The sequence below is a fragment of the Callospermophilus lateralis genome, chromosome 7, assembly GCF_048772815.1.
Source record: "Callospermophilus lateralis isolate mCalLat2 chromosome 7, mCalLat2.hap1, whole genome shotgun sequence".
Taxonomy (NCBI): Eukaryota; Metazoa; Chordata; class Mammalia; order Rodentia; family Sciuridae; genus Callospermophilus; species Callospermophilus lateralis.
The window spans coordinates 103,499,409-103,526,811 of NC_135311.1; the positions used below are offsets into that span (position 1 = coordinate 103,499,409).

The 27,403-nt window shown below is 38.6% G+C and overlaps 1 protein-coding gene across 1 annotated transcript; it reads left to right on the forward strand.

Moving 5' to 3' along the window:
* Coa7 (cytochrome c oxidase assembly factor 7) lies at positions 1 to 27,110 on the forward strand. Its single transcript, XM_076841312.2, has 3 exons — positions 1 to 145; positions 2,710 to 2,850; positions 25,693 to 27,110. The coding sequence occupies exons 1-3, from the start codon at positions 40 to 42 to the stop codon at positions 26,139 to 26,141; spliced, it is 696 nt and encodes a 231-aa protein (XP_076697427.1). The 5' UTR covers positions 1 to 39; the 3' UTR covers positions 26,142 to 27,110.
* Positions 27,111 to 27,403: the final 293 nt, after the last annotated feature.

The following is a 27,403-nucleotide window of genomic DNA, read 5'->3' on the forward strand; positions in this document are numbered from 1 at the left end:
TGGAGCGCCGAGCCAAAGCGGGTTGGAGGAGCTGGAGTCATGGCGGGGCTGGTGGACTTCCAAGACGCGGAGCAGGTGAAGTCATTTTTGGAGAACATGGAGGTGGAGTGCAACTACCAATGCTACCACGAGAAGGACCCGGAAGGTGAGCGCCTGCGGCGCAGTCTGGGGACACGTCAGGGGTGGGATTGAGTGAGCGAACTCTCAGGGAACCTGGAGGGGGCATCACGTGGAGGGCTGAGGACACTTGGGGACCAGGTCTGCGGGACACTTGCGACCTTGTGTGTGATGAGAGGAGCGTTGTGTGCAACTGGACTTGCGGGCGCGCCGTGGCAGAATGAGGCTGCAGGCTGGGATGGGGAAGAGTCCTGTTCTGGCATTTGAGGTCAAGGGACTGGGAATACATTAGTGAACAGATGAAATTCCCTGCCCTCAAGGAGCTTACATTCTGATAGGGGAATCGGTCAGTAAAGATAAGGAAATAAATTAAATGATGGGGTTCGGAACTGGTAAGTTCAGAGCGGGGGGAAACAAAAAGGATGAAGGGCTACTGGAGTTTAGGAAGACGATTGTAAATTGAGCCATCAGACAAGGGAGTTATTGAGAAACTAGCATTTGAACAATTCTTGAAGAAGTCTTGAAAGAAGCCTTGAAGAAGGCAAGGGAGTTGAACCATGCAAGGTTTTGGTTTTTTGTTTTAGTTTTGGTACCAAGGATTGAACCCAAGGGCGCTTAACCTCCCAAGTCACATCCCCAGCCTTTTTTTAAATTTTGTTTTAAGACAAGAGTCTCACTATGTTGTTTAGGGCCTCGCCAAGTTGCTGAGGTAGGCTTTGAACGCAGGATCCTCCTGAGCTGGTGGGATTACAGGTGAGTGCGCACGCCATTCTGGGCCCTACTTTATTTTTTTTAAAAGGTGGAGAAAAATTCACATCCTTCCTTCTTAGAGCTTGCCGTCTGATTTTCAGAATGTGACTTTGCTATATTTTTTAGCTAACCAACTACATGGGAGAATTTTCTCTGTGAGCTAGTCCAAGCCCTAATAATCTATAAGTTTCAGAGGAATTGAGGTCACTGAGGAGCAGGGTAGTTAGGGGCAGTCTGTAGGGCTAATCTGCGGTTGATGAAATGGAAGAGATGGTGGGAGAAGAAAGTGTTCCTTTAGAAGGTTGAAGTCAGAATGTGTAGTCAGAATTAAGTTTATTTATTTAATTTATTTTTTCAGTGCTGTGCATTGAGAAACCAGGGTTTATTTCCTGGTATATTACACCCCCCCCCAAAAAAAAAAAAAAAAAAAAAGGAGGGAGGTTTTTTTCTTGATAGTCAAGGATTCTACAGCTGATCTACACTTGCCCGCTCCTCATTGTCTGTAAATAGGTAGTGCTTTCTCCTTATTCAAATCTCAGCTAAGAGGGCACAATCCTCAGTGAGACTTAAGATCCTCCTTGATTGCCCATTCTATACTTACTTGCTTGTCATCCTGTTTTACTTAAATAGAAACATTTTTTATTGTTTGAATACATCTTGTTCACTTATTTGCTTATTTTTTGTATTTCTTCCTTTAGAATGTAAATTTTAGGAGAGCAAATTGCTATATTCCTAACATCTGTATATCTGGTACATAGATGCTTTTTGATGCTCAAATATTTTTGAAATTGAATGAGAAATGACATATGATATTGTAAGGAATGAAGAAGGAGTTGTTTTTTTTTTTTAAAGTAACTTAATTTTATTTACTTATTTTTTTTGTGGTGCCGAGAATCGAACCGAGTGCCTCATATCTGCAAGGCAAGTGCTCTGCCACTGAGCCACAATCCCAGCCCTGAGGAAGGAGATTTTAAGGAGTGAGGTTTGCCCAGTTCGGTCGGGCACACCTGTAAGCCCAGGATCTTGGGAGGCGGAAGCAGGAGGATTGCAAGTTTGAGAGCAGCCTCAGCAATTTAGTGAGGCCCTAAGCAATTCAGCAAGATCCTGTCTCAAAATAAAAAGGGCTGGGGATGTGGCTCAGTGGTTAAGTGCCCCCGGGTTTATTCCCTGGTATCCCATTCCATCCCCCCAAAAGGAGGGAGATTTGCTGGAACAAGGAGACTGCCAAGGAGGAAGAGTCAGTTTCTAGCTCTTTTGGTAGCTGCCATGTTCCTAGCTGTAGTCATTGCCACATTTTCTTTCTTGCTATCACAAGATTAGCTTATTAGCCTTGTGTGTGTGTTTTTTTTTTTTTAACATATATTTTAGTTGTAGATGGACACAATACCTTTATTTTATTTATTTATTTTTTATGTGGTGCTGAGGATTGAACCCAGCGCCTCATACTTGCTAGGCGAACGCTCTACTGCTAAGCTACAACCCCAGATTTAGTCTTGGCTTTTAGGGGTTTTACTACTAGATTTCACCAGAAGTTCCAAAGCTAGCGTAGTTTCTGCAATAGAAGTCACTAGGTCTTGGGTCAGCAGTGGCAAGTGGTATAGCCAGTGCAGGGGTCAAGGTTTCCCCTAGTCCATGCATTGCTCAGTCCCTGGTGAATGGCAGAAAAAGTCACTTATAGGAATGGCTAAATACCACTTATAGTCTTTGTGATAAGGTTTTTTTGCCACACCAGAGGAGGACAGTGCTGGTCCTAAATAAATGACTCAGTCTGACCTATCACACTGGAACCTCCCTACTGAGCAGCAGTCCTAGACCTGAACAGCTCTTGCCCTCTCCTCACAGGTTGCTATCGGCTGGTGGACTATTTAGAAGGGATCCAGAAGAATTTTTATGAGGCTGCAAAGGTGTTGAAGTTCAACTGTGAAGAGAACAAGCACAGTGATAGCTGCTACAAATTGGGGGCCTATTATGTGACTGGAAAAGGTAAGAAGGGGCTTGCTTTCTTTGGTATCCCCTTTTTGATGCTAAGGCTGTCATCATACCCAAGCCTTAGGCTGAGCTCTGTTCACAGAAATATCCTCACAGGCATTGTGGAAGCACATTGCAGATACATTTGGAGACAAGAGTTCAGCAGAGTGATGCGGAGGAGCACAGCCTTTAAGTTAAGCAAACCCTAGAGAATGCTATTTGCAAGTAGTGGGATCTTGAGCTACTCACTTTAACTCTGTGTCTCAGTTACATCACCTGTAAAATGGGGGAAAATAATTCTTGCTTTGTAGGATTGTTGTGAGGACTTAAGAGGAACATGTAGATAAAAGCATCAGTATGTGCCTGGCACAGAGTAAAAGATCAGTAATTACTCCCTTCTTTCTATCTTTTCTCCTCATTTTTTTTTTTTAATATTTATTTTTCAGTTTTTGGCGTACACAACATCTTTGTTGGTATATGGTGCTGAGGATCGAACCCAGGCTGCATGCGTGCCAGGCGAGTGCGCTACCGCTTGAGCCACATCCCCAGCCCCTCCTCATTTTTTTTTTTTTGGTGTGTTTACAAGTGACTTTTACTTTTAACTCAATGCATTTAACATACTTTATCCATTGGCTGGGTTTCTTGCTCAGTGGTAGGCACTCACCTAGCCTGAATGAAGCACTGGGTTTGATCCTCAGCACCACATAAAAATAAAATAAAGGTATTGTGTTCACCTACAACTAAAAATATATATTTTATTATTATTATTTTAACATTTTTTAGTCATAGATGGACACAGTACATTAATTTATTTATCTTTATGTAGTGCTGAGAATCAAACCCAGGGCCTCACACATGCTAGATGATGGCTGTACCACTGAGCCACAACCCCAGCCCCAAAATATATATTTAAAAAAAAAATACTATATTCATACTGTTAAATAACTAATGACTGCTTTCACACTGAATTCTCCACATATGCAACTGAATTAGGCTTTAGTAAAAAGGGGTTTTCAGAGGTTGGGGTTTGTATGAGGCATTGGGTTCAATCCTCAGCATTATGTATAAATAAATAAAATAAAGATCCATCGACAACTAAAAAAAAAAAATTTAAAAAAGGGATTTTCATTCTGCCCACATAAGTACACATATATATTGTATCTATGTGTGTGTATATATACATATATACATATATATATGTATGTATATTTAATTCTCATTTTGAAGTAATTTCAGATTTACAAAGAAAACCAAAAGCATTATAAAGAATTCCTATACTCTTTAACCCAGATACCACATTATGCCCTAATTTTATTTACCACCAGAATGGTGTTTCAGTTTTCTATTGCTAAATTATAAATTACCCTAATAATTCCTGTGGGTCAGGAATTTGGGAGTGGTTTAGCTAGATACCTCAGGATCTCTCATGAAGTTGCCGGCAAGACACTGGTCAGGAAGCTAGGGCTGTAGTCATTTCAAAGGTTTGCCTAGAGTTTGAGTTTCCAGATCTAAGAGGACTTCTGGTGGCAGAGGCCTCTGTTCCTTATCAGCTATTGTTAGGAGACATCTTATCCTTGTCATGTGGATCTCTATGGGTTACTTGAGTATCTCAGGACATGGTCTATGGCTTCCTCCACTGAGTAATCCAAGAGAGCAAGGTGGAATCCACAGTGTGTTTTTGAACTACCATTGGAAGTCACAATTTTTCTTTTTATACACACACACACATATTTATTTATTTTAATTGCTTTTGGACCTTTATTTATTTCTATGTAGTGATGTGCTTCACACATGCTGGGCAAGTGCTACAGCCCCTACAGTTTTCATTTCTTTCATGTTCTATTTATTAGAGGTGAGTCACTAAGGCTAGCCCATGCTAGTGAGAAAAGACTTAAATTATAGTCTTTGAAGGAAGGAATATCAAAGAATTTATGGACATATTTTATTCTTTACAGTGCTAGAGATGGAACTCAGGACCTTATGCATGCTAGGCAAGTGCTCTACCACTGAGTTAGACTCTCAATTCCCAAAGGACATAGTCTAAAACCATGACACAGGGAATATGACCTTTGATAGGAGGCTAATTTTTTTACACTCATCATGTCATGAGCTTCTTGAAGATGATTGTTCATCCCATTCCCAGTACCCAGGTGACCCTAGTTAGAAAAATGTTCAGTGAAAGTTTGATGAAGAGGATGTCTTTTTTAATTTTTGGAGCTATGTTGACTGTTTTGGCTTTTACTTGGAACATAGTGCCTGTGGTAGTGCTGTTTATTTATTTATTCATACATACATACATATATACCAGGGATTGAACCCAAGTGTACTTAATCACTGAGCCACATCCCCAGACCTTTTTGTTTTTTTATTTTGAGACAGGATCTCCCTAGATTGCTTATAGCCTGTCTGAGTTGCTGAGGCTGGCTTTGAGCCTGTGATCTTCCTACCTTAGCCTCCCAAACTGGGTTTACAAGCATCACCACTATGTCCGGTGTTTATTTTTATTTTTAAAAATTTTCCCCAGCTTACTGAGGTGTATGGTAATTGATAAATATTCTATGTTTGCTGTATATATGATTCTTGGATATATGTATATATCATGAAATGATTATCACAATCAAGCTAATTAATGTATTCATCACCTCACATAGTTATTGTATTTCCATGAGTGGTGAGACCATTTAAGATCTACTCTCTTATCAGATTTCAAGTATATGATAAGCGTAGTCACCTTGCTATATGATAGCTCTCCAGAACTTACTCATCCTACCTAATTGAAACTTTATGCCCTTTGACCAACACCTCCCCAGATCCTAGCAACTGCCGTGCTGCTCTCTGCTTCTATATGAGTTGGCTTTTTTAGATTCTACATGTAATTGAGCTCTTGCTTTGTTTTTCTGTGCCTGAATTATTTTACATAGTATTATGACTGCCATAAGGAGTAAAGGTTCATCCATGTTGCAAATGATAGAATTACTTTCTTTTTTAAAGGCTGAATATTATACTGTTGTGTATGTAACTCCTTATCTGTTCCTCTGTTGATAGGCACTTTGGTTGACTCCATAGTTTGTTTGGCTATTGTGAATTATGCTGCAGTGATCAAGGGAGTGCAGATGTTTTCTTTTTAATATTTTCTAGTTGTTGATGGACCTTTATTTTATTTATTCGTATGTTGTGCTGAGAATCCAACCAATGCCTCCTGCATGCTAGGCAAGCACGTTACCATGAGCCACAACCCCAGTTCCCAGATGTTTTCTTTCTTTAAAAAAAAAAAAAAATATTTTTTAGCTTTAGGTGGACATAATATCTTTATTTTATTTTTATGTGGTGCTGAGGATCGAACCCAGTGCCTCATGCATGCCAGGCGAGCACACTACTATTTGAGCCATATCCCCAGCCACCCCCCCATGTTTTCTTAAGACATTAATTTTATTTCTTTTCTGGGTACTGGGGATTGAGCCTGGAGGTGCTTAATCATTGAATCACATCAAATCCTCAGTTCTTTTTTTATTTTGAGACAGGATCTCGTTAAGTTGCTTAGGAACCTCATTAAGTTGCTGAGGCTGGTCTTGAACTTGAAATCCTCATGTCTCAGCCCATGAGACATATATAGTTTTCCATAATGGCTATATCAATTTACATTCTTACCAGTGGTGTATAAGGGTTCACATTTTTTTTAAAATAGTTTTTTAGATGGACCTTTATTTTCTTTATTTATTTTTATGTGGTGCTGAGGATTGAACCCAGTTCCTCACACATGCTAGGCAAATGCTCTATTACTGAGCTACAGCCCCAGCCCAAGGGTTCGATTTTCTCCATATCCTCATCAAATAACAGCTGTGAGATGATATCTCTTTGTAGTTTTGATTTTCATTTCCCTGATGATTACTAACATTGAGCATTTTTTCACATTATCTGTTGGAAAGTTATATGTCTTCTTTTGAGAAAAGTCTATTCAGGTCCTTTGCTCATTTTTTGACTTTTTTGTTGTTGGTGGTGGTGGTGCTGGAGATTTATCCCAGGGCCTTGTTCACACAAGGCAAGTACTCTACCAACTGAACTGTATCCTCAGCCCTTTGCTCATTTTTAATTGATTATTTTCTTATTTTGCAGTGCTGGGGATTTAGCCCAGGGCCTTAGAGCTACATTCCCAACCCCTAATTGGTTATTTTCTTGCTGTTGAATTCCTTATATTCATTCCTTATGTTTTTTATTTTACATTTTGGATGTTAACCCCTTTTTGGATATATTATTTTCAGATATTTTCTTCCATTCTGTCTCTTCATTCTGTTGCTTCTTTGCTGTGGAGGGAAGCTTTTTAGTTTGATATCCCTTCCAAAACTCATGTTTTGTTCTTTCTTTCCCTTTTTTTTTTTTTTTTTGTGATACGGGGCATTTTACCACTAAGCTATACCCCTAATCCTTTTTACAGAGGGTCACTTTACTGAGCCACATTCCTAGCTCTTTTTTGTATTTTATTTAGAGACTTGCTGAGTTGCTTAGGGCCTCCCTAAGTTGCTGAGGCTGGCTTTGAACTTTGAATCTTCCTGCTTTAGCCTCCCTACCTGCTGGGATTATAGATGTGCACCATCATGCCTGGCCCTTTTTTATATTATTTTGAGACAGGCTCTTGCTAAATTGCCCAGGCTGGCCTTGAACTGCCTCAGCCTTCAAGTGATCCGATTATAGGTGTGTGCCACTGCACCTAGCTAATGTTGATTTTTTTTGTTTTGTTTCGTTTCCTGTACTGAAGTTTGAACCTAGGGATGCTTTACCATTGAACTACATCCCCAGCCCTTTTATTGTTTATTTTGAGACAGGGTCTTGCTAAGTTGCTTAGGGTCTAACTAAATTGCAGAGACTGTCCTTGAACTTGCAGTCCTCTTACTTCAGTCTCTCAAATTGCTCAGATTATAGGTGTGTGCCCCCATACCCAGCTTATGTTGAAATTTTTTCGAAATATTTGTTAGTTATAGATGGACACAATATGTTTTTTTTAGTTTTCGGTGGACACAACATCTTTGTTTGTTTTATGTGGTGCTGAGGATTGAACCCGGGCCGCACGCATGCCAGGCGAGCGCGCTACCGCTTGAGCCACATCCCCAGCCCGACACAATATCTTTTTTTAATTTTTTTTTTATCCTTTATTTTTTAGTTGTGGGTGGACACAATACCTTTATTTTTTTTTTCATTTTTCTGTGGTACTGAGGTTCGAACCCAGTGCCTCACGCATGCCAGGCAAGTGCTCTCTGAGCCACAGCTCTAGCCCCTGAACATAATATCTTTATTTTGTTTATTTTCATGTGGCACTGAGGATTGAACCTAGTGCCTCACATGTGAGAGGTAAGCTCTCTACTACTGAGCTACAATCGCAGTACTCATGTTGAAGTTTTAAATTGCTATTATAATAGTATTAAGAAATGGGACCTTTAAGAGATGAGTAGGTTATGAGGGGGTCTGCCTTCACATATGGAAGTCAGCTGGTTATTGCAAGAGTGGGTTCGGAGTAAGTTTGGCCTTCTTCTCCCCCAATCTTGCATGTGCTTGCTTGCCCTTCTGCTATGTTATGAAGTAGCACAGAGGCCCTCGGTACCATTTCTTGAACTTCCAGATTCTAGGACAGTGAACCAAATAAACTTCCGTTGTTAATAATGTACCCAGGGCAAGAGATGTAGCTCAGTGGTAGAATGTTCAGGCTAGTATGCACAAGGCTCTGAGTCTGATCTCACCACTGCTGAGAAAAAAATATTTCCTGGTTTGTGGTGTTCTGTTATAATAGCAGAAAGCAGACTATGATCCCAGCGGCTTGGGAGTCTGAGTCAGGAGGTTCACAAGTTCAAAGACAGCCTCAGCAATTTAGCGAGACCCTGTTTCAAAATAAAAATAATAATAAAAGGGGCTGGGGATATGGCTCAGTGATTAAGCACCCCTGGGTTCAGACCCTGGTACCAAAATTAAAAAAAAAAAAAAAAAAAGGCACACTATGATAAATTTGTCTTTATTTGTTTTTGTTTTCTGTGCTTTTGGGGTCATATTAAAAAAATCATTGCTAAGATTTATTTGAGTTATTTTCAGTTTCTTTTTATTTGAGTAAATTGATATTTTAATTTTTATTTATTTTTATTTTTTATTTTTTGGTGCCACAGATTGAGCCCAGGGGCATTTTACCACTGAGCTACATCCCCAGCCCACCCACCACCCCACCCCACCCCGACTTTTTTTTTTTTTTTTTTAATTTTGAGACAGGGTCTCACTAAGTTGCTTAGGGCCTCACAAAGTTCCTGAGGCTGGCTTAGAATTTGCATCCTCCTGCCTGAGACTCCTGAGTCGCTGGATTAAAGGTATGTATGCGCCACCATGCCCATTTTATCTGTGAACATGAAGTGTATGTAACGTGTTGTTTGTTTCTTCAGTTTTTTCCCACTATGTTTTCTCATGGTAATTTTATAATTTCAAGTCTAAAGTTAAGTCTTTGATTTTTTTTTTTTTTTTTTTTTTTTGTTGTTGGTATTGCACATTAAATCCCAGGGCCCTGTACTGCTGAGCTACATCCCCAGCCCTTTATAACTATATTTTGAGTTAGTGTCTCCCTTAGCTGCAGGGGCTGGCCTCATACTTAGGTCCTTCTGCCTCAGTCTTCTGAGCTACTGGGATTACAGGCGTGTGCCACCATACTCAATGTCTTTTTTTTTTTTTTTTAATTTTTTTGTAGTTGTAGATGGGCAGAATGCCTTTATTTTGTTTGTTTATTTTTATGTGGTGCTGAGGATCAAACTCAGTGCCTCATGCATGCTAGGCAAGTGCTCTACCACTGAGCTACAGCCCCAGCTCCATACTCAATGTCTTTAATCCACTTTAGGTTGATTTTTACATATGGTATGAGATAAGAGTCTAGTGCACATGGATATCCAGTTTTCCTAATTATTGAAGAGATTGTCCTTTCCCCATTGTGTGTTTTGTGGCACCTTTATGAAGATCCATTGACCATAAATACATGGATTTATTTCTGGGCTTTCCATTCTGTCCCATTAGCCTAGATATCTGTTTTATGCCAGTGCCATGCTGGGTTCAAGCCCCTGCCTCTCCCATATTGGGAATTGAACCCAGGGCCTATGCATGTGCTAGGCAAGTGTTCTACCACTAAGCTGTACCCCCAGCTCTTTTTGTTTTACTTTATCTAGTTTTTAAAAATATTATTATTATTATTTTAGTTATACATGGACAGAATGTCTTTATTTATTTTTATGTGGTGCTAAGGATTGAATCCAGTTCCTTACATGTGCTAGGCAAGTGCTCTACCACTGAGCTACAGCTCCAGCCCCTCTATTTTAATTATTTGAGTTATGGGATTGAACCCAGGACTTTAAGTAGCTATGCAAGTTCTACCATTAAGCTCCACCCAAACTCTTTATTTTTTGAGACAGGGTCTTGCTAAGTTGCTCAGGTTGACATCCAACATGTGATCCTCCTGCCTCAACTTTCTGAGTAACTGGGATTACAGATGTGTACCATCATGCCAGGCTGCTATGCTATTATAATTACTAAGCTTCATAATATATTTTGAAATCAGCCTTAAGCTTTGGTTGTTTTGCTTATAATTGCTTTGGCTTTTGGGGGCTTTTAATGGTTCCATATGAATTTAGAATTGTTTTTTCTGTATCTGTTAAAAATGTACTTGAAAATTTGATGGGGTTGCACTGTAGATTGCCTTGCAGTGTTTTATAGTTTTCAGTGTATAGATCTTTCATCTCCTTGGTTGAATTTATTGTTAAGTATTTTATTTTATTTTCGGGTACTGCAGATTAACCTGGGGCTTCACATGTTAAGCATGCTCTCTACTATTGACTTCAGCCCCAATATTTTAGTATTATTTTTTTGATACCATTATAAGATCATTTTCTTTTTGCAATGGAATCTCATTCTGTTGCCTAGGTTCATGGGCTCAAGGGATCCTCCCACTTTAGGTTCTCAAGTTGTTGTGCCTATAGGCGTGTGCCAGCCTACCCATCAGTATATTTCTTTTTCTTTTTGGTACTGGGCTTTCCATTCTGTCCCATTAGCCTAGATATCTATTTTATGCCAGTGCCATGCTGGGTTCAAGCCCCTGCCTCTAATATATCAAAATGAAATACAATGGTAGTATTTTATTGAGGATTTTTATATGTGTTGGGGATGTTGACTTGTAATTTCTCTTTTTTTGCAGTGCTAGGGAACCAAAACCAGGGGCTTGCACATGCTAGGCAGTGCTCTACCACTGAGCTCTCCCAGCCTTGACCTATAATTTTCTTTTAGTGTTCTTATCTGTCCTTGGTATCAGTGTAATGCTGCCTACATAAAATGAGTTTGGAAGTGTTCCCACTGCATTATTTAGAAGAGTTTATATGAATTGGTATTAATTCTTCTTTTTTCGTTTGGGAGGATTTTCCAGTGAAGCTATCAGGTCCTGAACTATTGTTTTTGATTACTAATTCAGTCTCTTTACTAGTTATTAATCTATTCAAGTGTTCTATTCATGATTCAGTCTTGGTTGGTTCTGGGTTTCTAGGAATTTATCTATTTCTTCTAATTATCTACTTTGTTGTAGTGTAATTGTTTATAATAGTCTCATCACCCTGTGTATTTCTCTGGTATCAGTTGTAATGTCTCCTCTTTCATTTTTAATTTTGTTTGCGTTTTCTTTTCTTTAGTCTTTTGTTTATTTTTTCAAAAAACCAATTGTTAGTTACATTGATACTTTTAATCTACTTACTTCTACTCTGATATTTACTTCTCTGATATTTGGCTTTTATGATTCCCTGAGGTCTGAAGTTAGATTATTTATTTGAGATCTTATTTCTCAATGTAGACATTTTTAAAAAATTGAAATTTACTTTTTAGTTGTAGTTGGACACAGTACCTTTATTTTATTTATTCATTTTTATGTGGTGCTGAGGATTGAACCCAGGGCCCTGCACGTGCTAGGCGAGTGCTCCACCACTGAGCCACAACCCCAGCCCTTAGACATCTATTATTATAGACCCTGCCCTTAGAATTATTTTTGCAACACTTTGTAAGTTTTGCTATGTTGTTTCAATTTTCACTTGTCTAAAGATGGCTTTTGATTTATTTTTTTATCCACCGATTGATTATTCAGGTATATATAGGTGAATTTCCACAAATTTGTGAATTTTCCAACTTAACCTTCTATTATTGATTTCTCCCTTCCTACTTCCTTCCAGTCTTTGTCTTTCTTTCTTTTCTTCCCTTTCCCTTCTGTTTCCTTCCTTCTGCTTCATGCATGCTGGGCAAGCACCCTGCCACTTAGCTATATCCCCAGGCCCTGCTTCCCTTATACTGGGAATTGAACCCCAGGGTACTTTACCACTGAGCTATCCCCAGTCTTGTTTCCTTTTGGACTGGGTCTTGATAAGTTACCAAGGTCAGACTTAAACTTTCAATCCTTCTGCCTCCACTTCTCAGGATGCTGAGATTACAGTAATATGCCACTGCGCCTAGCTCTAGTTTCATATTTTTGTATTCAGATGATACTTGATGATTTCATTCTTCCTAAATTTGTTGACTTGTTTTATGGCCCACTTACTCTGTCCTCACAATGTCTCCTGCGTGCTTAAAAAGAATGTGCATTCTGCTGCTGTTTCCTGGAGTGTTCTGTTATGTCTGTTAGGCCTATTTGGTGAAAAGTGCTATTCAAATTTACTGCCTTTTTTTTTTTTTTTTGGTTCTGGGGATTGAACCCAGCAGGATTTTTATCACTAAGCGACATCTCCAGTCTTTTTAATTTTGAGATGGGGTCTCACTAACTTGCTGGCCTTTCATTTGTAATCCTCCTGCCTCAGCATTCCAAGTTGCTGAGATTACCATATGCACCACCATAACTGGCTTAAACTCACTGCCTCTGTCTTGATTTTCTGTCTGAATGATTCATCCATTGTCAAAGTAAGTATTGAAGTCCCTTGCTATTAACATATTGCTGTCCATTTCTCTTTCAGTTCTATTAATATTTGCCTTATATATTTAGTTATTCCAAGGTCATCTTTATTTTACAGAAAGTTTGGAGCAGAGAGAGGCATTTCTTTGACCTAGTAATTCTCCTAGTATTCTCTCCTAAAGAAGTAATTGGTGGGGGCTGGGGTTATGGCTCAGTGGTAGAGCATTTGCCTTGCACGTGCAAGGCCCTGGGTTCAATCCTCAGCACCACATAAAATAAATAAATATATAAATAAAATAAAGGTTTAAAAAAAAAGAAGAAGAAATAACTGGTGGCCTGGGGCTGTAGCTCATTGGTGGAGTGCCTGCCTCACATGTGTGAGGCACTGGGTTCACATAAAAATAAATAAAGATATTGTGTCCAACTACAACTAAAAAAAAAAAATTAAGAAAAAGAAATAACTGGAAATCTAAATAAAGATTATGTACAAAGATTATGTACAAATAAAGATATGTGCAAAGATATTCATCCCAGCATTATTTATCTCCAAATTTAAATTTTTATTAATTTGTAATTTACAAGTAATACATACTGCATATAGTAATAAAATAAAGGAAAGTATGTGCCCGAAGTAGTAAGTTAATTATATGTTTTGTTGTGGGTGGTGCTAGGGACTGAACCTTTTTACTCTACCACTGGACTATATCCTTAGCCCCAACAGCTGAGTTAAGTAATGTTATTTTCATTGGATGAAGTAGTTAGCACATTAAAAAATAATGTTTCTAAAGAATTTTTGTTGCTAGGTGTTGTGCCACGTGCCTGAATTCCCAGCAACTTGGGATTTTCACAACAAGTTCAAGGCCAGCCTTAGTAACTTATTGAGACCCTAAACAGCTTAGTGAGACCCTGTCAAAATAAAAAAATAAAAAGGGCTGGGAATGTGACTCTGGTTATGCACCCCTGGATTCAATCCCCAGTACCAAAAAAAAAAAAAAAAAAGAAAAGAAAAGAAAAAAATTTATGTTGATATAGGGGAAAACTTATGCTGTAATGTTCAGTGAAGAAAGCAAAGTACCAAATTACATATAAAATGGATTCAGTTTTATGATAAAGTGTGTACAAAAATGTCCCTAATGATTATTCTGGATTAGTTGTCTTAATAAACCTTTGGATTTCTTTTATTTTTCTTCTTTTTTTACTATATTTTCTGTAAGGAGGTTTATTTTCTTATTGACTCAGGGAAGCCAAAATAGGCTGTAATGTTGTTTTCCCTTTTCTTATTAAGCCAATGTATCATTAGTGATTGTATACGAAGAATTATTTTTCACTGAAGTGCTCCTTGATTACTACATGTAAGGGGCAGTGAATTAGATAAGGACCAAGGGAGGGGGAGAAAATTTTATACTAATGTTAATTACACCTGGGAGAGTTTGATGGGTATTTTCAGAGAGAGAGAGGCATGTAAAGTATTATAGCCCATTCAGTGCAAGAATTATGTCATCACTAGGGGGTGCTAGTATGAAGGAGGAGGCATTGAAAACTGGTCCTCAAAGAGTGGATTTTGTTTGTTGGAGGTGGATTAGAGTTAATGTCCCTGAAGACAGAAAGTGGGCAGTGTGAAAGGACACTGTATGGAGAACACTATACTAATGTGTCATATGGCAGTATTTCCGTTGATGATGGGTCCAGTTTACCACTATGATGGTGCCATAATATTATAAAGTTGGACATGGTGGCACACACCTGTAGTCACAGCTACTTGGGAGGTTGAGGTAGGAAGATCACTTGAGCTTGCACGTTCAAGACCAGCCTGGGCAATATAGTGAGACTGCATTTCAAAAAAAAAAAAGAATTATAAGAAAAATAACCTATTGCATAGTGACATCTGCAGTGTAACATCGTGGTGCAAGGCATTGCTTATGTGTTTGTGGTGATCCTGTGTGAGCAAATCTCTGCTGCCAGTCCTATGAAGGTATAGCACATACAATTATACACAATACATAATACTTAATGATAATGTATGACTGTTACTGATTGTGTTAGTTAGCTTTCCATCATTGTGACAAAAGAGAAAAACTACTTAAGAGAAATGATTTATTTTGGCTCATGCTTCAGAGGTTTCAGCCCATGGTCAGCTAGCTCCATTGCTTTGAGGCCTGTGATGAGGCAGAAACATGGTAAAAAAGCATTTCAGAGGAAAGCTGCACACCTATAGCAGTCAGGAAACAGGGGACAGGGCCAGAGATGAGTTATATCCTTCAAAGGTAGACCCCAGTGACCAGCTTCGTTCAATGGAGCTCCACCTCCTAATAGCCCATTCAACTATGAACTTGTCAAAGGATTAACCTGTTGATGAGGTTAGTGCCCTCATGATCCTGTCACTTTCCCAAAGCCCCACCTCTGAACATGGAGACCAAGCCTTCAATACATGAATATACCACTGGTTTATGTATTTATTATTCTTTTCATTGTTATTTTAGGGCTTATTCTTTATTTTTAAAAAAGTTTATTGTAAACCAGTATGTGTGTTATACATCTCATATTTACTGTGTTTCAATTGCAACAAGAGGCCACAAACAGTGGTAGATGCCATTTAGGATTGTGCAAGTACTTTCTAGGATGTTTACATAACAAAGAAATCACCTAATAGTGCATTACTCAGTAGGTATCCCTGTCTTTACACAATACTGACTATATTTAATCCTATTAACATCTTTTTCTTGGAGGAGGAGGTCTGGGATTTAAGCCAGGGGCAATTTACCACTGTGCTACATCTCCAGCCCTTATTATTTTTTATTTTGAGACAGGGTCTAAGTTCCTTAGGGCCTCACTAAATTGCTGAGGCTGGCCTTGAACTTGAGATCCTCTTGTATTAGCCCTTTAACATTCTTTTTTTTTTTTTTTTAATATTTTTTATTGTAGATGGACATGACATCTTTTTTTTTTTTTTTTAAATATTTATTTTTTAGTTTTCGGCAGACACAACATCTTTGTTTGTATGTGGTGCTGAGGATCGAACCCTCAAACCCAGGCCGAACGCATGCCAGGCAAGCGCGCTACAGCTTGAGCCATATCCCCAGCCCGACATGATATCTTTATGTGTTCATTTTTATGTGGTGCTGAGGTTGGAACCTAGGACCTCCCGCATGCCGAGGCAAGTGCTCTACCACTGAGCCACAACCCCAGCCTCCCTTTAACATTCTTTAATAAATTTCTCCAGGTATTTAAGCCAGAATGTTCACAAAGTTTATCTTTGCTACCTGAGCTTAGCAGACAGACCTTTAGTCATGCTGTGATTAAAAACCTGTACTGGGCTGGGGATGTGGCTCAAGTGGTAGCATACTCGCCTAGCATGTGTGAGGCACTGGGTTCGATTCTCAGCACCATATAAAAATAAAATATATTTTTGAAAAAAAAAAAAAAAAACCTGTACTGTTGGGCTGGGAATGTACGTCACTGGTAGAGCATTTACCTCACATGTGTGAAGTCCTGGGTTCAATACCCAGCTCACTCACAAAAAAAAAAAAGAAGGAAAGTAACCCCAAACACCAATATTATTGACTCCCCCTCCCTAGTTCTGAGCCAAAGATTTTATAGGTTTTTTGTTTTACTTTCTGTTTCTGAAAATACATCCAGTGTCCATCCTTTACACAGACTGATTAATACTTCTAACACAGAATCTTACAGCTAGAGAGCAAACAACCCACTTCTATCAAGAGCATTGATTGGCATTTTTCTAACCCCAAGATATAGATTCCTCATTGACAAAATGAGGGTAATAAGGTTTGCTTATGCCTCCTTCATAATATTTTTCAGAGCATCAAATTAGATTATGGATCTGACTGCTTTGTTAAATTTGAAATATCCTCCTAATGTGAACAGGTCTAGTTTGTATTGATCACTCTAAAGGTTACTTGAGATTGTAGTTAGATGAACTCAAGGAATGTTTTGGCCATGTTTCCATCAATGAAATCAGCTTTGAACTTTTTAAAATTTTTATCTAGAACCTCATACATGTTAGGCAAGTGCTTTACCATTGAGCTACATCCCAAGCCCCGCTCCTTTTTTTAGATCTTTATTATTTATTTATACTGGTGCTGAGAATCAAACCCAGTGCCTCACACGTGCCAGGCAAGTGTGCTACCGCTGAGCTACAGTTCCAGCCCTCCCAAGCCCCCTTTTAAATTTTGAGACAAGGTTTTGCTAAGTTGCTTAGGTCTGCCTCAATTTTGTGATCCTCCTGCCTACTTTTGTGTGCTGCCATGCCCAACAGCTTTGAATTGTTTTTGAGAAGTAATCTAAGTGTCCAACAAAAGATAATTGAAAGTGATTCGATATATCTGTTTGAAATGTTTTGGTGCCAATAAAACAGATATTAAGAAAGGTTTCCAATGAGGAGTGAGGCAGGCTCATGATTACAGCATGCAAAAACAGGACCAAACTAAATAGAAAAAATATTGAGAAGAAACACCAAAAATTAGAGTAATGGTCTCTAGGTGGTGATAACAACAGATTATTCGTTTTTCTTATTCTTACTGTTAAAATGTCCTCAATTTCATCTTGTAAGAAGTAGAATTACTTTAGTAGAGGAAATGAAGACTCAAAATTAATGATGATGATTACAAACATATTTTTAGTCAAGACCACCCTTGTGGACTCACGTGTAAATAGCTGACTATATACAGATAATTCTATTTAAAATTCTTCCCGGCATCTCAAATTTAACAAATGCTGTGTGTAATTCTCAGTTGTTTTCTTCTCTGTCTAATTTATTATGCCTCTACATTATCTTCCATTTTAGCAGATTATCTCCCTTCACTTGGTAGCAAAGGAAGTAAGCAAGGAAGTAAGCAAGTGAGCTCCATCCATGGTGGCTTTGGCTGTCTTCCTAGAGGTACTTTGACAGAGAGGTGGAAGCCAAGCAGTCTTCCTGAACTAAGAAGGTAGAGGTACAAATTTTGGCCACTGAGGTAACTAGAGTTTGCAGGAGAGCCTACAGGAGTATCGTCATCTATCCTGGCTGGCAACCTATGCTGGGTTCACAAGTCTGACTATTCCAAAAATTTAAGAAAACGACAAAGAAAGCACACAAACACACAGAAGTACCTTTTCAAAACCGAGACAGCTCTCCAACCTTAGGAGTCTGTGGAAAAAGAGATCCACTGGAACTCTCATACAAGGGGAGGTTCCATGGAACATTCTATCCCAAAAACAGCAGAGGGATAGGATTACAAAGGAACAGGTGAGTGTAACTCAACCCCACCAAGTGAATCCTATTCCTGGAGCCACACTTCATTATCCGAGCAGGAGTAAGGCCCAGTGTGTTGCAGAGTGCAACAACTGTTCCATACTCCTTTATTCACAACTTAAAGGTGAGTTCCAGAGTGGCTTCTGATCCTAGAGAGGAAAGAGCTTCCAAAAATCCACCTGGGATACTCCCAACCTCTGTTAAGCTGCACATACATAGTGTCATGAGAGACCTTGCAGTGAAAACCTACTGGGGAAGTACAGTGGTGCACGCCTATGATCCCAGCCACTTAGAAGGCTAAGACAGAAGGGTTGCAAATTTGAGGCCAGCTGGGGCAACTTAACAAGACCCCTGTCTCAGAATAAATAAAAAGGGCTGGAATGTAGTTCAGTGGTAGAATGTTCAAGTTCAATACCCAGTACCAACAAACAACAACCAAAACACTACTAGGGTGCTATGACCTAAAAAGTGATTCTAGGAGCTGGGATTGTGGCCCAGCGATAGAGCGCTCACCTAGCACAGGTGCGACCTTTGATTCTCAGCACCACATAAAAATAAAGGCATTGTGTTGTGTCCATCTACAAAAAAAAGATTCTCTCTCATTCTTTCTCTCTCTCTCTAAAAAAAAAAAAAAAAAAAAAAGTGATTCTAGAGTGGTTTGAATTCCAACTATTTTCTGAATGGAGAGAACTTACTGACCATCATAGGTATCCAACTGAGACTCCAAAAAGGAAGTAGTGAGACTATTTTAGGTGTGCTCTCACAAAATTTAAAAATAAGTCTCTAAAGGTTTGGGATAGTAAGTTAGCTACCTTCCAGAACAAAATTCAGGAGTCTTGAAAGGAATATAATAAAATCCAAAGAGAACAAAGTATCAACTACAAAGTCTTAGCATTTTTTTTTTTGTGTGTGTGTGTACCTGGGATTGAACTCGGGGACATTTGACTGCTGAACCACAATCCCCAGCCTTATTTTGTATTTTATTTAGAGACAGGGTTGCTTAGCACTTCCCGTTGCTGTGGTTGGCTTTGAACTCATGATCTTCCTGTCTCAGCCTCCTGAGCCACTGGGATTACAGGCACGTGCCACCCTACCTGGCTTAGCGTCATTATTAAAAAAGGGGAATAAAGAGCTGGGTGCAGTGGTACACACCTGTAATTCCAGCAGTTTGGGAGGCTGAGACAGGAGGATCATGAGTTCAAAGTCAGCCTTAGCAATGGAGAAGTGCTAAGCAACTCAGTGAGACCCTGTCTCTAAATTGGGCTGGCGATGTGGCTCAGTGATCAAATGTCCCAGAGTTCAATCCCGGGGCCCCCCACTGCCCCCCCCCACCAGATAAAATAAAAAACAAACAAGCAAATAAATAAAATTTGGGGATAAAAGCAGTGAATAGAAACATACCCAAATTTAAATGGTCAAAATTTAAATGGTTCTAATAAATATGTTTAAGGGTTTTAATAAAAGGTGGATGTAATTTATGAGTTGAATTTAAAGAAAATATTGAAGAACCAAGTGAAATTTTAGAATTAAAAAACATGGGCTGGGGTTGTGGCTCAGTGGTAGAGCTCTTGTCTAACGTGTGAGGCAATGGGTTCTATTCTTAGCACCATATTAAAAAGAAATAAAGATATTGTGTCCATCTGCAGCTAAAAATATTTTTAAGTAGTACCATGATATTTGAAAATGGCTGGACAAGGTTAACAGCAAATTAGAGACTTGAGAAGAAAAACATGAGCAAACTTAAAAGATGTATGAACTTGAAGATAGAAATATAGCTCCTATTGAAATTGAAGCAAAGAGAAAAAAAAGCCAAAAAGAACAGAGCATCAGCCTTTGGTTCAGCATCCATCAATCTAACATGTGTATTGGAGTTCCAAAAAGAGAACTGAAAGAGAATGGAGTAGAAAAACACATTTATGAAATAACAGATGAATAATGTCTGAATCTGATGAAAAATACTATCCCACAGGCCGTGAAGCTCAGTGAACCCCAAGTAAGATGACTAAAGAAAATCATCTGTAGACACGTTATTGTCTGTTGAAAACTAAAGATGAAAAGAAAATCTGAAAAGCAGACAGAAAAAAGACACACTCATTGGAAAATTGGTAAGAATTACCATCAACGCCTCATCAGACTCAATGTAAGCCAGAAGACAAAAAAACATTTTATTTTATTTTATTTTTTAGTTGAACATGGACCCAATTGTTTTACTTATTTTTTATTTTATTTTTTTATGTGGTACTGAGGATTGAACCCAGTGCCTCACGTGTGCAAGGCAAGTGCTCTACCACTGAGCCACAACCCCAGGCCCCTCAAAAGAGCATTTTTTAACTGTTGAAAGAGGAAAAAAAAAATCAAGCTTGAATTTAAATGAATTAATTGTAAATTAAATGATTTTGAATTAAAACGAGATAAAATTGAAGGTGAATAGATTCAATTTTAGATAAAAGCATAAAGAATGAGTTACTAGGGGCTGGGGTTGTGGCTCAGTGGCAGAACACTTGCCTCACACATGTGAGGCACTGGGTTCGATCCTCAGTACCACATAAAAATAAATAAACAAAATAAAGATATTTTTAAAAAAGAATGAGTTACTAGCAGACTTACAAGAAATGCCACAGAAAGTGCTTAGTTGAGGGAAAATAATAAGTTGGTAACTAATATCCACACAAATGGACAAACACCCTCTTATCAGTGTCTTCAATGAGTTTTATTCTTTCCTGTGCTCTTGTGATTGTCTTGCTTCCTCTTTTGTGTGTAGGAATCCTTTAAATATTATCTATAATGCTGATTTAGTAGTCATGGATTCCTTTACTTTATGCTTATCTTGGAAAGTTTTTCTTCTTCACTTCTGAAAGATAGTAAGTTTGCTAAATAGAGTATTTTCTTTCCATACCCTCTTGGCCTTTGGAGTTTTTGCTGAGAAATCTTCAGTTATTTTAATGGGCTTACCTTTATAACTGACTTTCTATTGCAGTTTTCAATGTTCTTTCTTCTGTACTTTTAACAATTTAACTATAATATGATGTGGAGAGATTATTTTTTTGGTCAGGTCTATTTGCAGTTCTAAATGCCTTCTGTATCTGGGTATCCATGTCTTTCCCAAGTTTTGAGTCATTTTCTGCTTTTATTTTTTCACTGAATAATCTGTCTGTACCTCTGCTCCTTTGTCTATGACTTTGATTCATGTTTGATCCTTTAATTGTGTCCCATAGGTCTTGCATGTTCTGTTCACTCTTTTTTCTTTTTTAAATATTTATTTTTTAGTTTTAGATGGACAGAATATTTTTATTTTACATGTATGTGGTGCTGAGGATTGAACCCAGTGCCTCAAGCATGCTAGGCAAGCTTTCTACCACTGAGCCACAACCCCAGCCCTCACTTTTTTTTCTTTATTGCTGTCTGAATGTGATCATTTATCAACCTCATCATCAAGTCTTGATAATATTCTTTCTTTTTCTTCATCTACTCTCTTAGACTTTTAACTGAGTTTTAAATTTGACTTTTGAGTTTTTCATTCCCAGTTTTTTTCCAGGATCTTTTTTTTTTTTTAATTGAATTGTCCTTTCATATCCTACATTGTCTTCCTTAATTCATTCAGCTGTGTGTTTTTTTTTTAAATTCATTGATCATCTTAAACATAATTCTTTTCAATTCTTTGGCATTTTATCCACTTTAATATCTTTGGACTCAGTTACCAGAGAGTTGTGAACTTTTGTAGTAGTCAGGTTGCCTTGAGTTTTCATGCTTCTTGTATTTGTGTATTGAGATTTGCTCATTTGATGGGATGCAGTGTCTCTTCTACTTTTACTTGAGGGCCTTCTTAGGGAATAGTCTTCTCTTGATGGGCTATCTGTTGTTGTGTAGCATTGAATTTAATTCCAAGTGGAGTTAAGTGCAGTTCCCTATGGTTTCTCTAAGTTTGATTGGTAAATTTTGACATATTGCCTGAGGGACTCACTTTCTCTGTAGCTCTAGAAAGAGGAGGGTCCTTCTAGTAGTTCAGTTGGGTGTGTTGTAGATAGCATAGTATTTGGAGTTCCTCTTCCAGTTTTTTCTACAATGTATTGATTGCAAGGTTATGTTGAGGTCCCTGTAGATGGAGTATCCACACATTTGTGTTATTTCTCTCTGCTCTTGCTGTGGGGTGAGTGTCCAGGAGTGGGACTTCTGGCCCTCTCAAGCCATGCCTGCTTGGGGCCAGATTGTCACTGGGGAACTTTTATTCTCTGCTTTTTTTTTTTTTTTTGGTACCAGGAACTGCACCTAAGGGCTATTAACCACTGAGCAATGTCCCCAGCCCTTTTTTTATTTTGAGACAGGGCCTCTCTAAGTTGCTGAGGCTGACTTTAAATTTGCAATCCTCCTGCCTCAGCCTTCAAGTTGCTGGGATTACAGGTAACTAGAGTTGTGCTCCAGCTATCTCCCTGTTTTAAAGTTGAAGTGTGCACCGAGATTCAAGTAGGACTGTTTTGTGGCTAGAGTAAGTGCAATTTCTTTCAACTTTGTTGTGGGTATAGCTCAGCCACAAAATGCCATGCGGTGTACTTGAGGTGTGGGGCTTGATCCCCCAGCTCCACTGAGAAGGAAGAAGACAAATAACAGTAACATTTACAACATAAAAACAAACAAGATATATGAATACAGTAACACTCAATTAACAATTATAACTAATAGAAAGGAAAGGGGCAAGACAGGTGTAGTGTTTGCCTGTAATCTCAGCTGTTTGGGAGGCTGAGACAAAGGATCTCAAATTCAAGGCCAACCTGGGCAGTTTAGTGAGAACCTGTCTTAAAAATAAAAAGAGCTGGGGCTTTAGCTCAGTAGCAGAACACCCCTGTACCAAAAAAAAAAAAAAAAAAAAGAGAGAAAGAAAAAAAAGAAAGAATAAACAAAAAAGTCAAAAATCTTTAAAAGATTGTTTAAAGCAAAAATAATAGTAGTATATTTGTAAGGCTTATTGTATATAGAAATTAAACACGACAGCAATAGCAGAAAGGATAGGAATATAATTAAAAGGCCCTTACATTACATGTGAAGTAGAATAATATTAATCCATGATAGATTGTGAAAAGTTCAAGATAAACATGATAATCAATAGATGAACCACTAAGAAAGAAAAGGAGGTATAACTAAAAAATGCCAATTATGGAAATGAATATATAAATATATAATTCAAAAGAAGAAAAACAACAGCATTGGGGGAAATTAAGACTAGATTTAAGGGGCTGGGGATGTGGCTCAAACGGTAGCACACTCGCCTGGCATGTGTGCTGTCTGTGTTCAATCCTCAGCACCACATACAAACAAAGATGTTGTTTCTGCCAAAAACTAAATAAAAAATTAAAAAATAAAAGACTAGATTTAAAATCTTTTCTAGAAACATCTATATGGTAACCAATAAAGAAGTGAATCGAAAAATAGGGGCTATAGTCGTAGCTCAGTGGTGAAGTGCTTGCTTAGCATGTGTGAGGCACTGGGTTTGATCCTCAGCACTACATAAAAATAAATCAATAAAATAAAGGTATAAAAAATATAATAACATTAAAAAAATTCAGAAATGGAGACGCTCATATGAAGAAACTAATGATGAGCAGAATCCATTGGGCTAATGAATGTAAATAACATATACCTTTATGGCATGAAAACATAATTGTTGAAACTGGGGGTATAGTTCAGGTGGTAGGGTTCTTACTTAGCATGCATGAGGCCCAAGTTCTCCAAGATCACAAGACTGGAGCCCAGGCTGTGGGCTATACTATCTCCTTGAGTTGAAATAATATAACCTATAGAGAGGTATAAGAGAGGAGAGATGAAAGTACTATGTGCCGGTATCCTTGTTTTTTATAGTTAAAATTTGCTCTATTTCAGTCCCCTACAGTCTGTTTTTCTTCTAATAAATAAATGAAGGTAAAATTTTTATTTATAAGCAGTATATATGATCCAATTTTTTAAAGTACTTTTCTATTTGGTATCCATTCTGCCTGCCAGCATTTAATCTAAACACATGCAACAAAGATCGGTAGAATGGTGCTGACTTGATGATTATTTATAGATGATGGACTGAAATCATTAAAGAATAATATTAAAATGTTTATATTTCAGAATGAGTGACAGTACATGGGATTTCAAATTTTGCCTTAAAAAAAGTAACTAAAAAAAGTGAGCCCTGTCACTATCTCTGCCTAGATAAATTACTTAAATGTTACTTCTTTCAGGGAAATTTCCTTGACTTCATGCCCAGGCTAGATCAAGACCCTAAATATATCCTTATTCTCCCTGTACTTCTCTATACCTTTTTCACACTTAGAATCATACATTTATTTGTGTGGTTGTTTAATATGTCTCATTAGACCATAGACCAAGATTCTCAAGGGCATGGCAATCTCTGTTCCCCAGGATTTAATGCAATAGTGGCAAATAAAAGACGTCAGTATGTACTCAGCCCTCAGTATCCGGGGGATATTGGTTCCAGGACTTCTGCAGATACTAAAATCCTAGAATGCTCAAGTCCCTTATATAAAAATGGTACCATTTTTGCATATGATCTCTGTAATCTTCCTGTATACTTTTCCTTGAAAAAAATTTAATGTGCTTATGAATCACTTAAGCATTTTTTTCATATTTTTTAATTGATGCATTTATAGTTGCACATAATAGTGGAATTTGTTATGTATTCGTACATGCACACAATATGACAATATAATTGGTCAGTATCATTCCCCAGTATTTCCCCTTTTCTTTTCCCTCCTTCCTCCCTCCCTTTCTTCTACCCTAACTGATCTTCATGAGATTGCATCACACTTTTTCCTTTTTCTTCAGTATTCTAAAATCACCTTTAGATTACTTATAATACCTAATGCAATGTAAATCATAATGGAAGTAGTTGTTATTATTGTATATTCTAGGATTAATGACAAAAAATGTCTATACTTATGCAGACAATTTTTTTTTTTTTTACACCACTGAGCTACATTCCTACCCCTTTTTATTTTTTGAGAAAGTTCTCACTGGGGGTGCCTCTCAGGTTGCTGAGGCCAACCTCAAACTTGCAGTCCTCCTGCCTCAGCCTCCTGAGTCTCTGGGATTACAGGTATATACCATCATGCTCTTTTCTGAGTTTTTCTGTGTGTGTGTGTGTGTGTGTGTGTGTGTGTGTGTGTGTGTGAATACCTGGGATTAAATTTAGGGGAACTTATCCACTGAGTCACATCTCCAGCCCTTTTTTGTATTTTATTTAGAGACAGGGTCTCACTGAGTTGCTTAGGACTTTGCTAAGTTGCTGAAGTTGTATATTCTGAATATTTTTGACCCAAGTTAAGTGTGCAGATGTAAAAGCCACAGATTGAGAGGGTCAACTGTATATTTAAATATATGAACGTTTAATTGTTTATAAAACACTACGTTCTTACTATAACTCCGTGAGGTGGATATTATTTGTTTCCAACTTTGACCTCCTTTACCTGTTTGGGCTTCCTCATAAGATAGCATTTGAACAAAAGATTACATGGCTAAAGAAGCTGAAGGGTCTGTGCTCCATGCCAGGCTACTTTTCTTTCATATTGCCTTAGCTGACAGGATGTGGACTTGCTTTCTTACTTGCTCGCTAACTTTGAGCTGAGACAAATAGGTTCTGCCCTGACTTGGGTTTACTTTTTTCCTTTACTTTCTGTCATTGCAGGTGGATTAGCTCAGGACCTGAAAGCTGCCTCGAGCTGCTTTTTGATGGCATGTGAGAAGCCTGGAAAGAAGTCTGTGGAAGCATGTCACAATGTCGGTCTCCTGGCACATGATGGCCAGGTCAATGAAGATGGCCAGCCCGACCTGGGGAAGGCGAGGGACTACTACACAAGAGCCTGTGATGGCAACTATGCCTCCAGTTGCTTCAACCTTAGTGCCATGTTTCTGCAGGGTGCCCCTGGTGTTCCCAAGGATATGGGCCTGGCATGTGAATACTCAATGAAAGCCTGTGACCTGGGCCATGTTTGGGCCTGTGCCAATGCTAGCCGCATGTATAAAATGGGGGATGGTGTTGATAAGGATGAGGCCAAGGCAGAGATGCTAAAAAATCGGGCCCAACAGCTGCACAAAGAGCAGCAGAAAAGTGTGCAGCCCTTAACATTTGGGTAATGTGGCCAATGTTAAGGGCTGCACAAGCATCAAGCAGTTTGAGGCTGGCACCTTCTATTTCTGAGACCTGATGCAGCCCTTAAAGGTCAACCTGCTGGAGCAGGAGAACTTGGGACTTAATATCAGTAGCTCTGGTTACATAAATCCATTTGCTCCTGAGTGTCACCTACTGGGATGTGGCCTGCAGTGAGTGTGTTCTGTCAGTTATCTTTTATGTGGCTGTGTTCTGTGAACACTCCCACATTTATGGGGTCTTTTCAAACTTTTGGAGCTCTGTGAAAAATAGGAGCTAACTAGAGAGCCATAAAGATTTGTGAGAGGGATTGGAGGACAAAATACCAGGAAGTCAAAAATCAGCAGCCACGGGCTGGGGATGTGGCTCAAGTGGTAGCGTGCTCGCCTGGCATGTGTGCGGCCCGGGTTCGATCCTCAGCACCACATACAAACAAAGATGTTGTGTCCGCCCATAACTAAAAAATAAATATTAAAATTCTCTCTCTCTCTCTCTCTCTCTCTCTCTCTTTAAAAAAAAAAAATAATAATAAATTTAAAAAAAATCAGCAGCCAGAGGGCCTGAAGGAATCAGCTGCTATCATCATCATCCTCCTCATCATGCTCATTTTAGTTGGGGGGGGGCTTGATTTACATAATAGAGGTCTTAAGGAGCTAAGTTAAACAGTCACGACTGCCACCCTCTGGCTTATGTAATCGTTGGTGTGGGCTTTTTGCTTTCAGATTCAGATCTTTCTCAAGAAGTTAATATAGATTAGGAAAGCCATGCAGCATGAAGGTTAAAGGCTCATGTTGCTAATGATGAAACAGAAGCCCGCCTTCCCCTAGAAGAAACATTCACAGTTAAAACCTCCCCGGACGCTCACCTCATGGAGCTTATGCCGAGGACATTCCCAGAGCAATTCCAGCTAGTAATTCGCAAACAGAGACTTTGTGACATATTTTGCCTACTGATACTGAGCCTTTTTCACTGTTCCTGTGAATAAACTATTTTGATTGATTTGTACTTTGTGTTATTAGTGTTCTTTCTGGATTCCGGGTAGGGTTGAGTATGTTTTTCATGGGATTGTGCCTTTTAAGAACATGTGTTTTTTCTATTATCTCTCTAGCTTGTCACCAGGGGGCGAGCTTGTCATTTTCCTGCTGATTTTAGGATCATTATATGTCACCACCTACTGTTTTTGGCTTTCAGTTTTGCAGCTGTAAGCATAACCACCAAACTTCTTGAGCTGGTAGAAGAGAGGGACTTT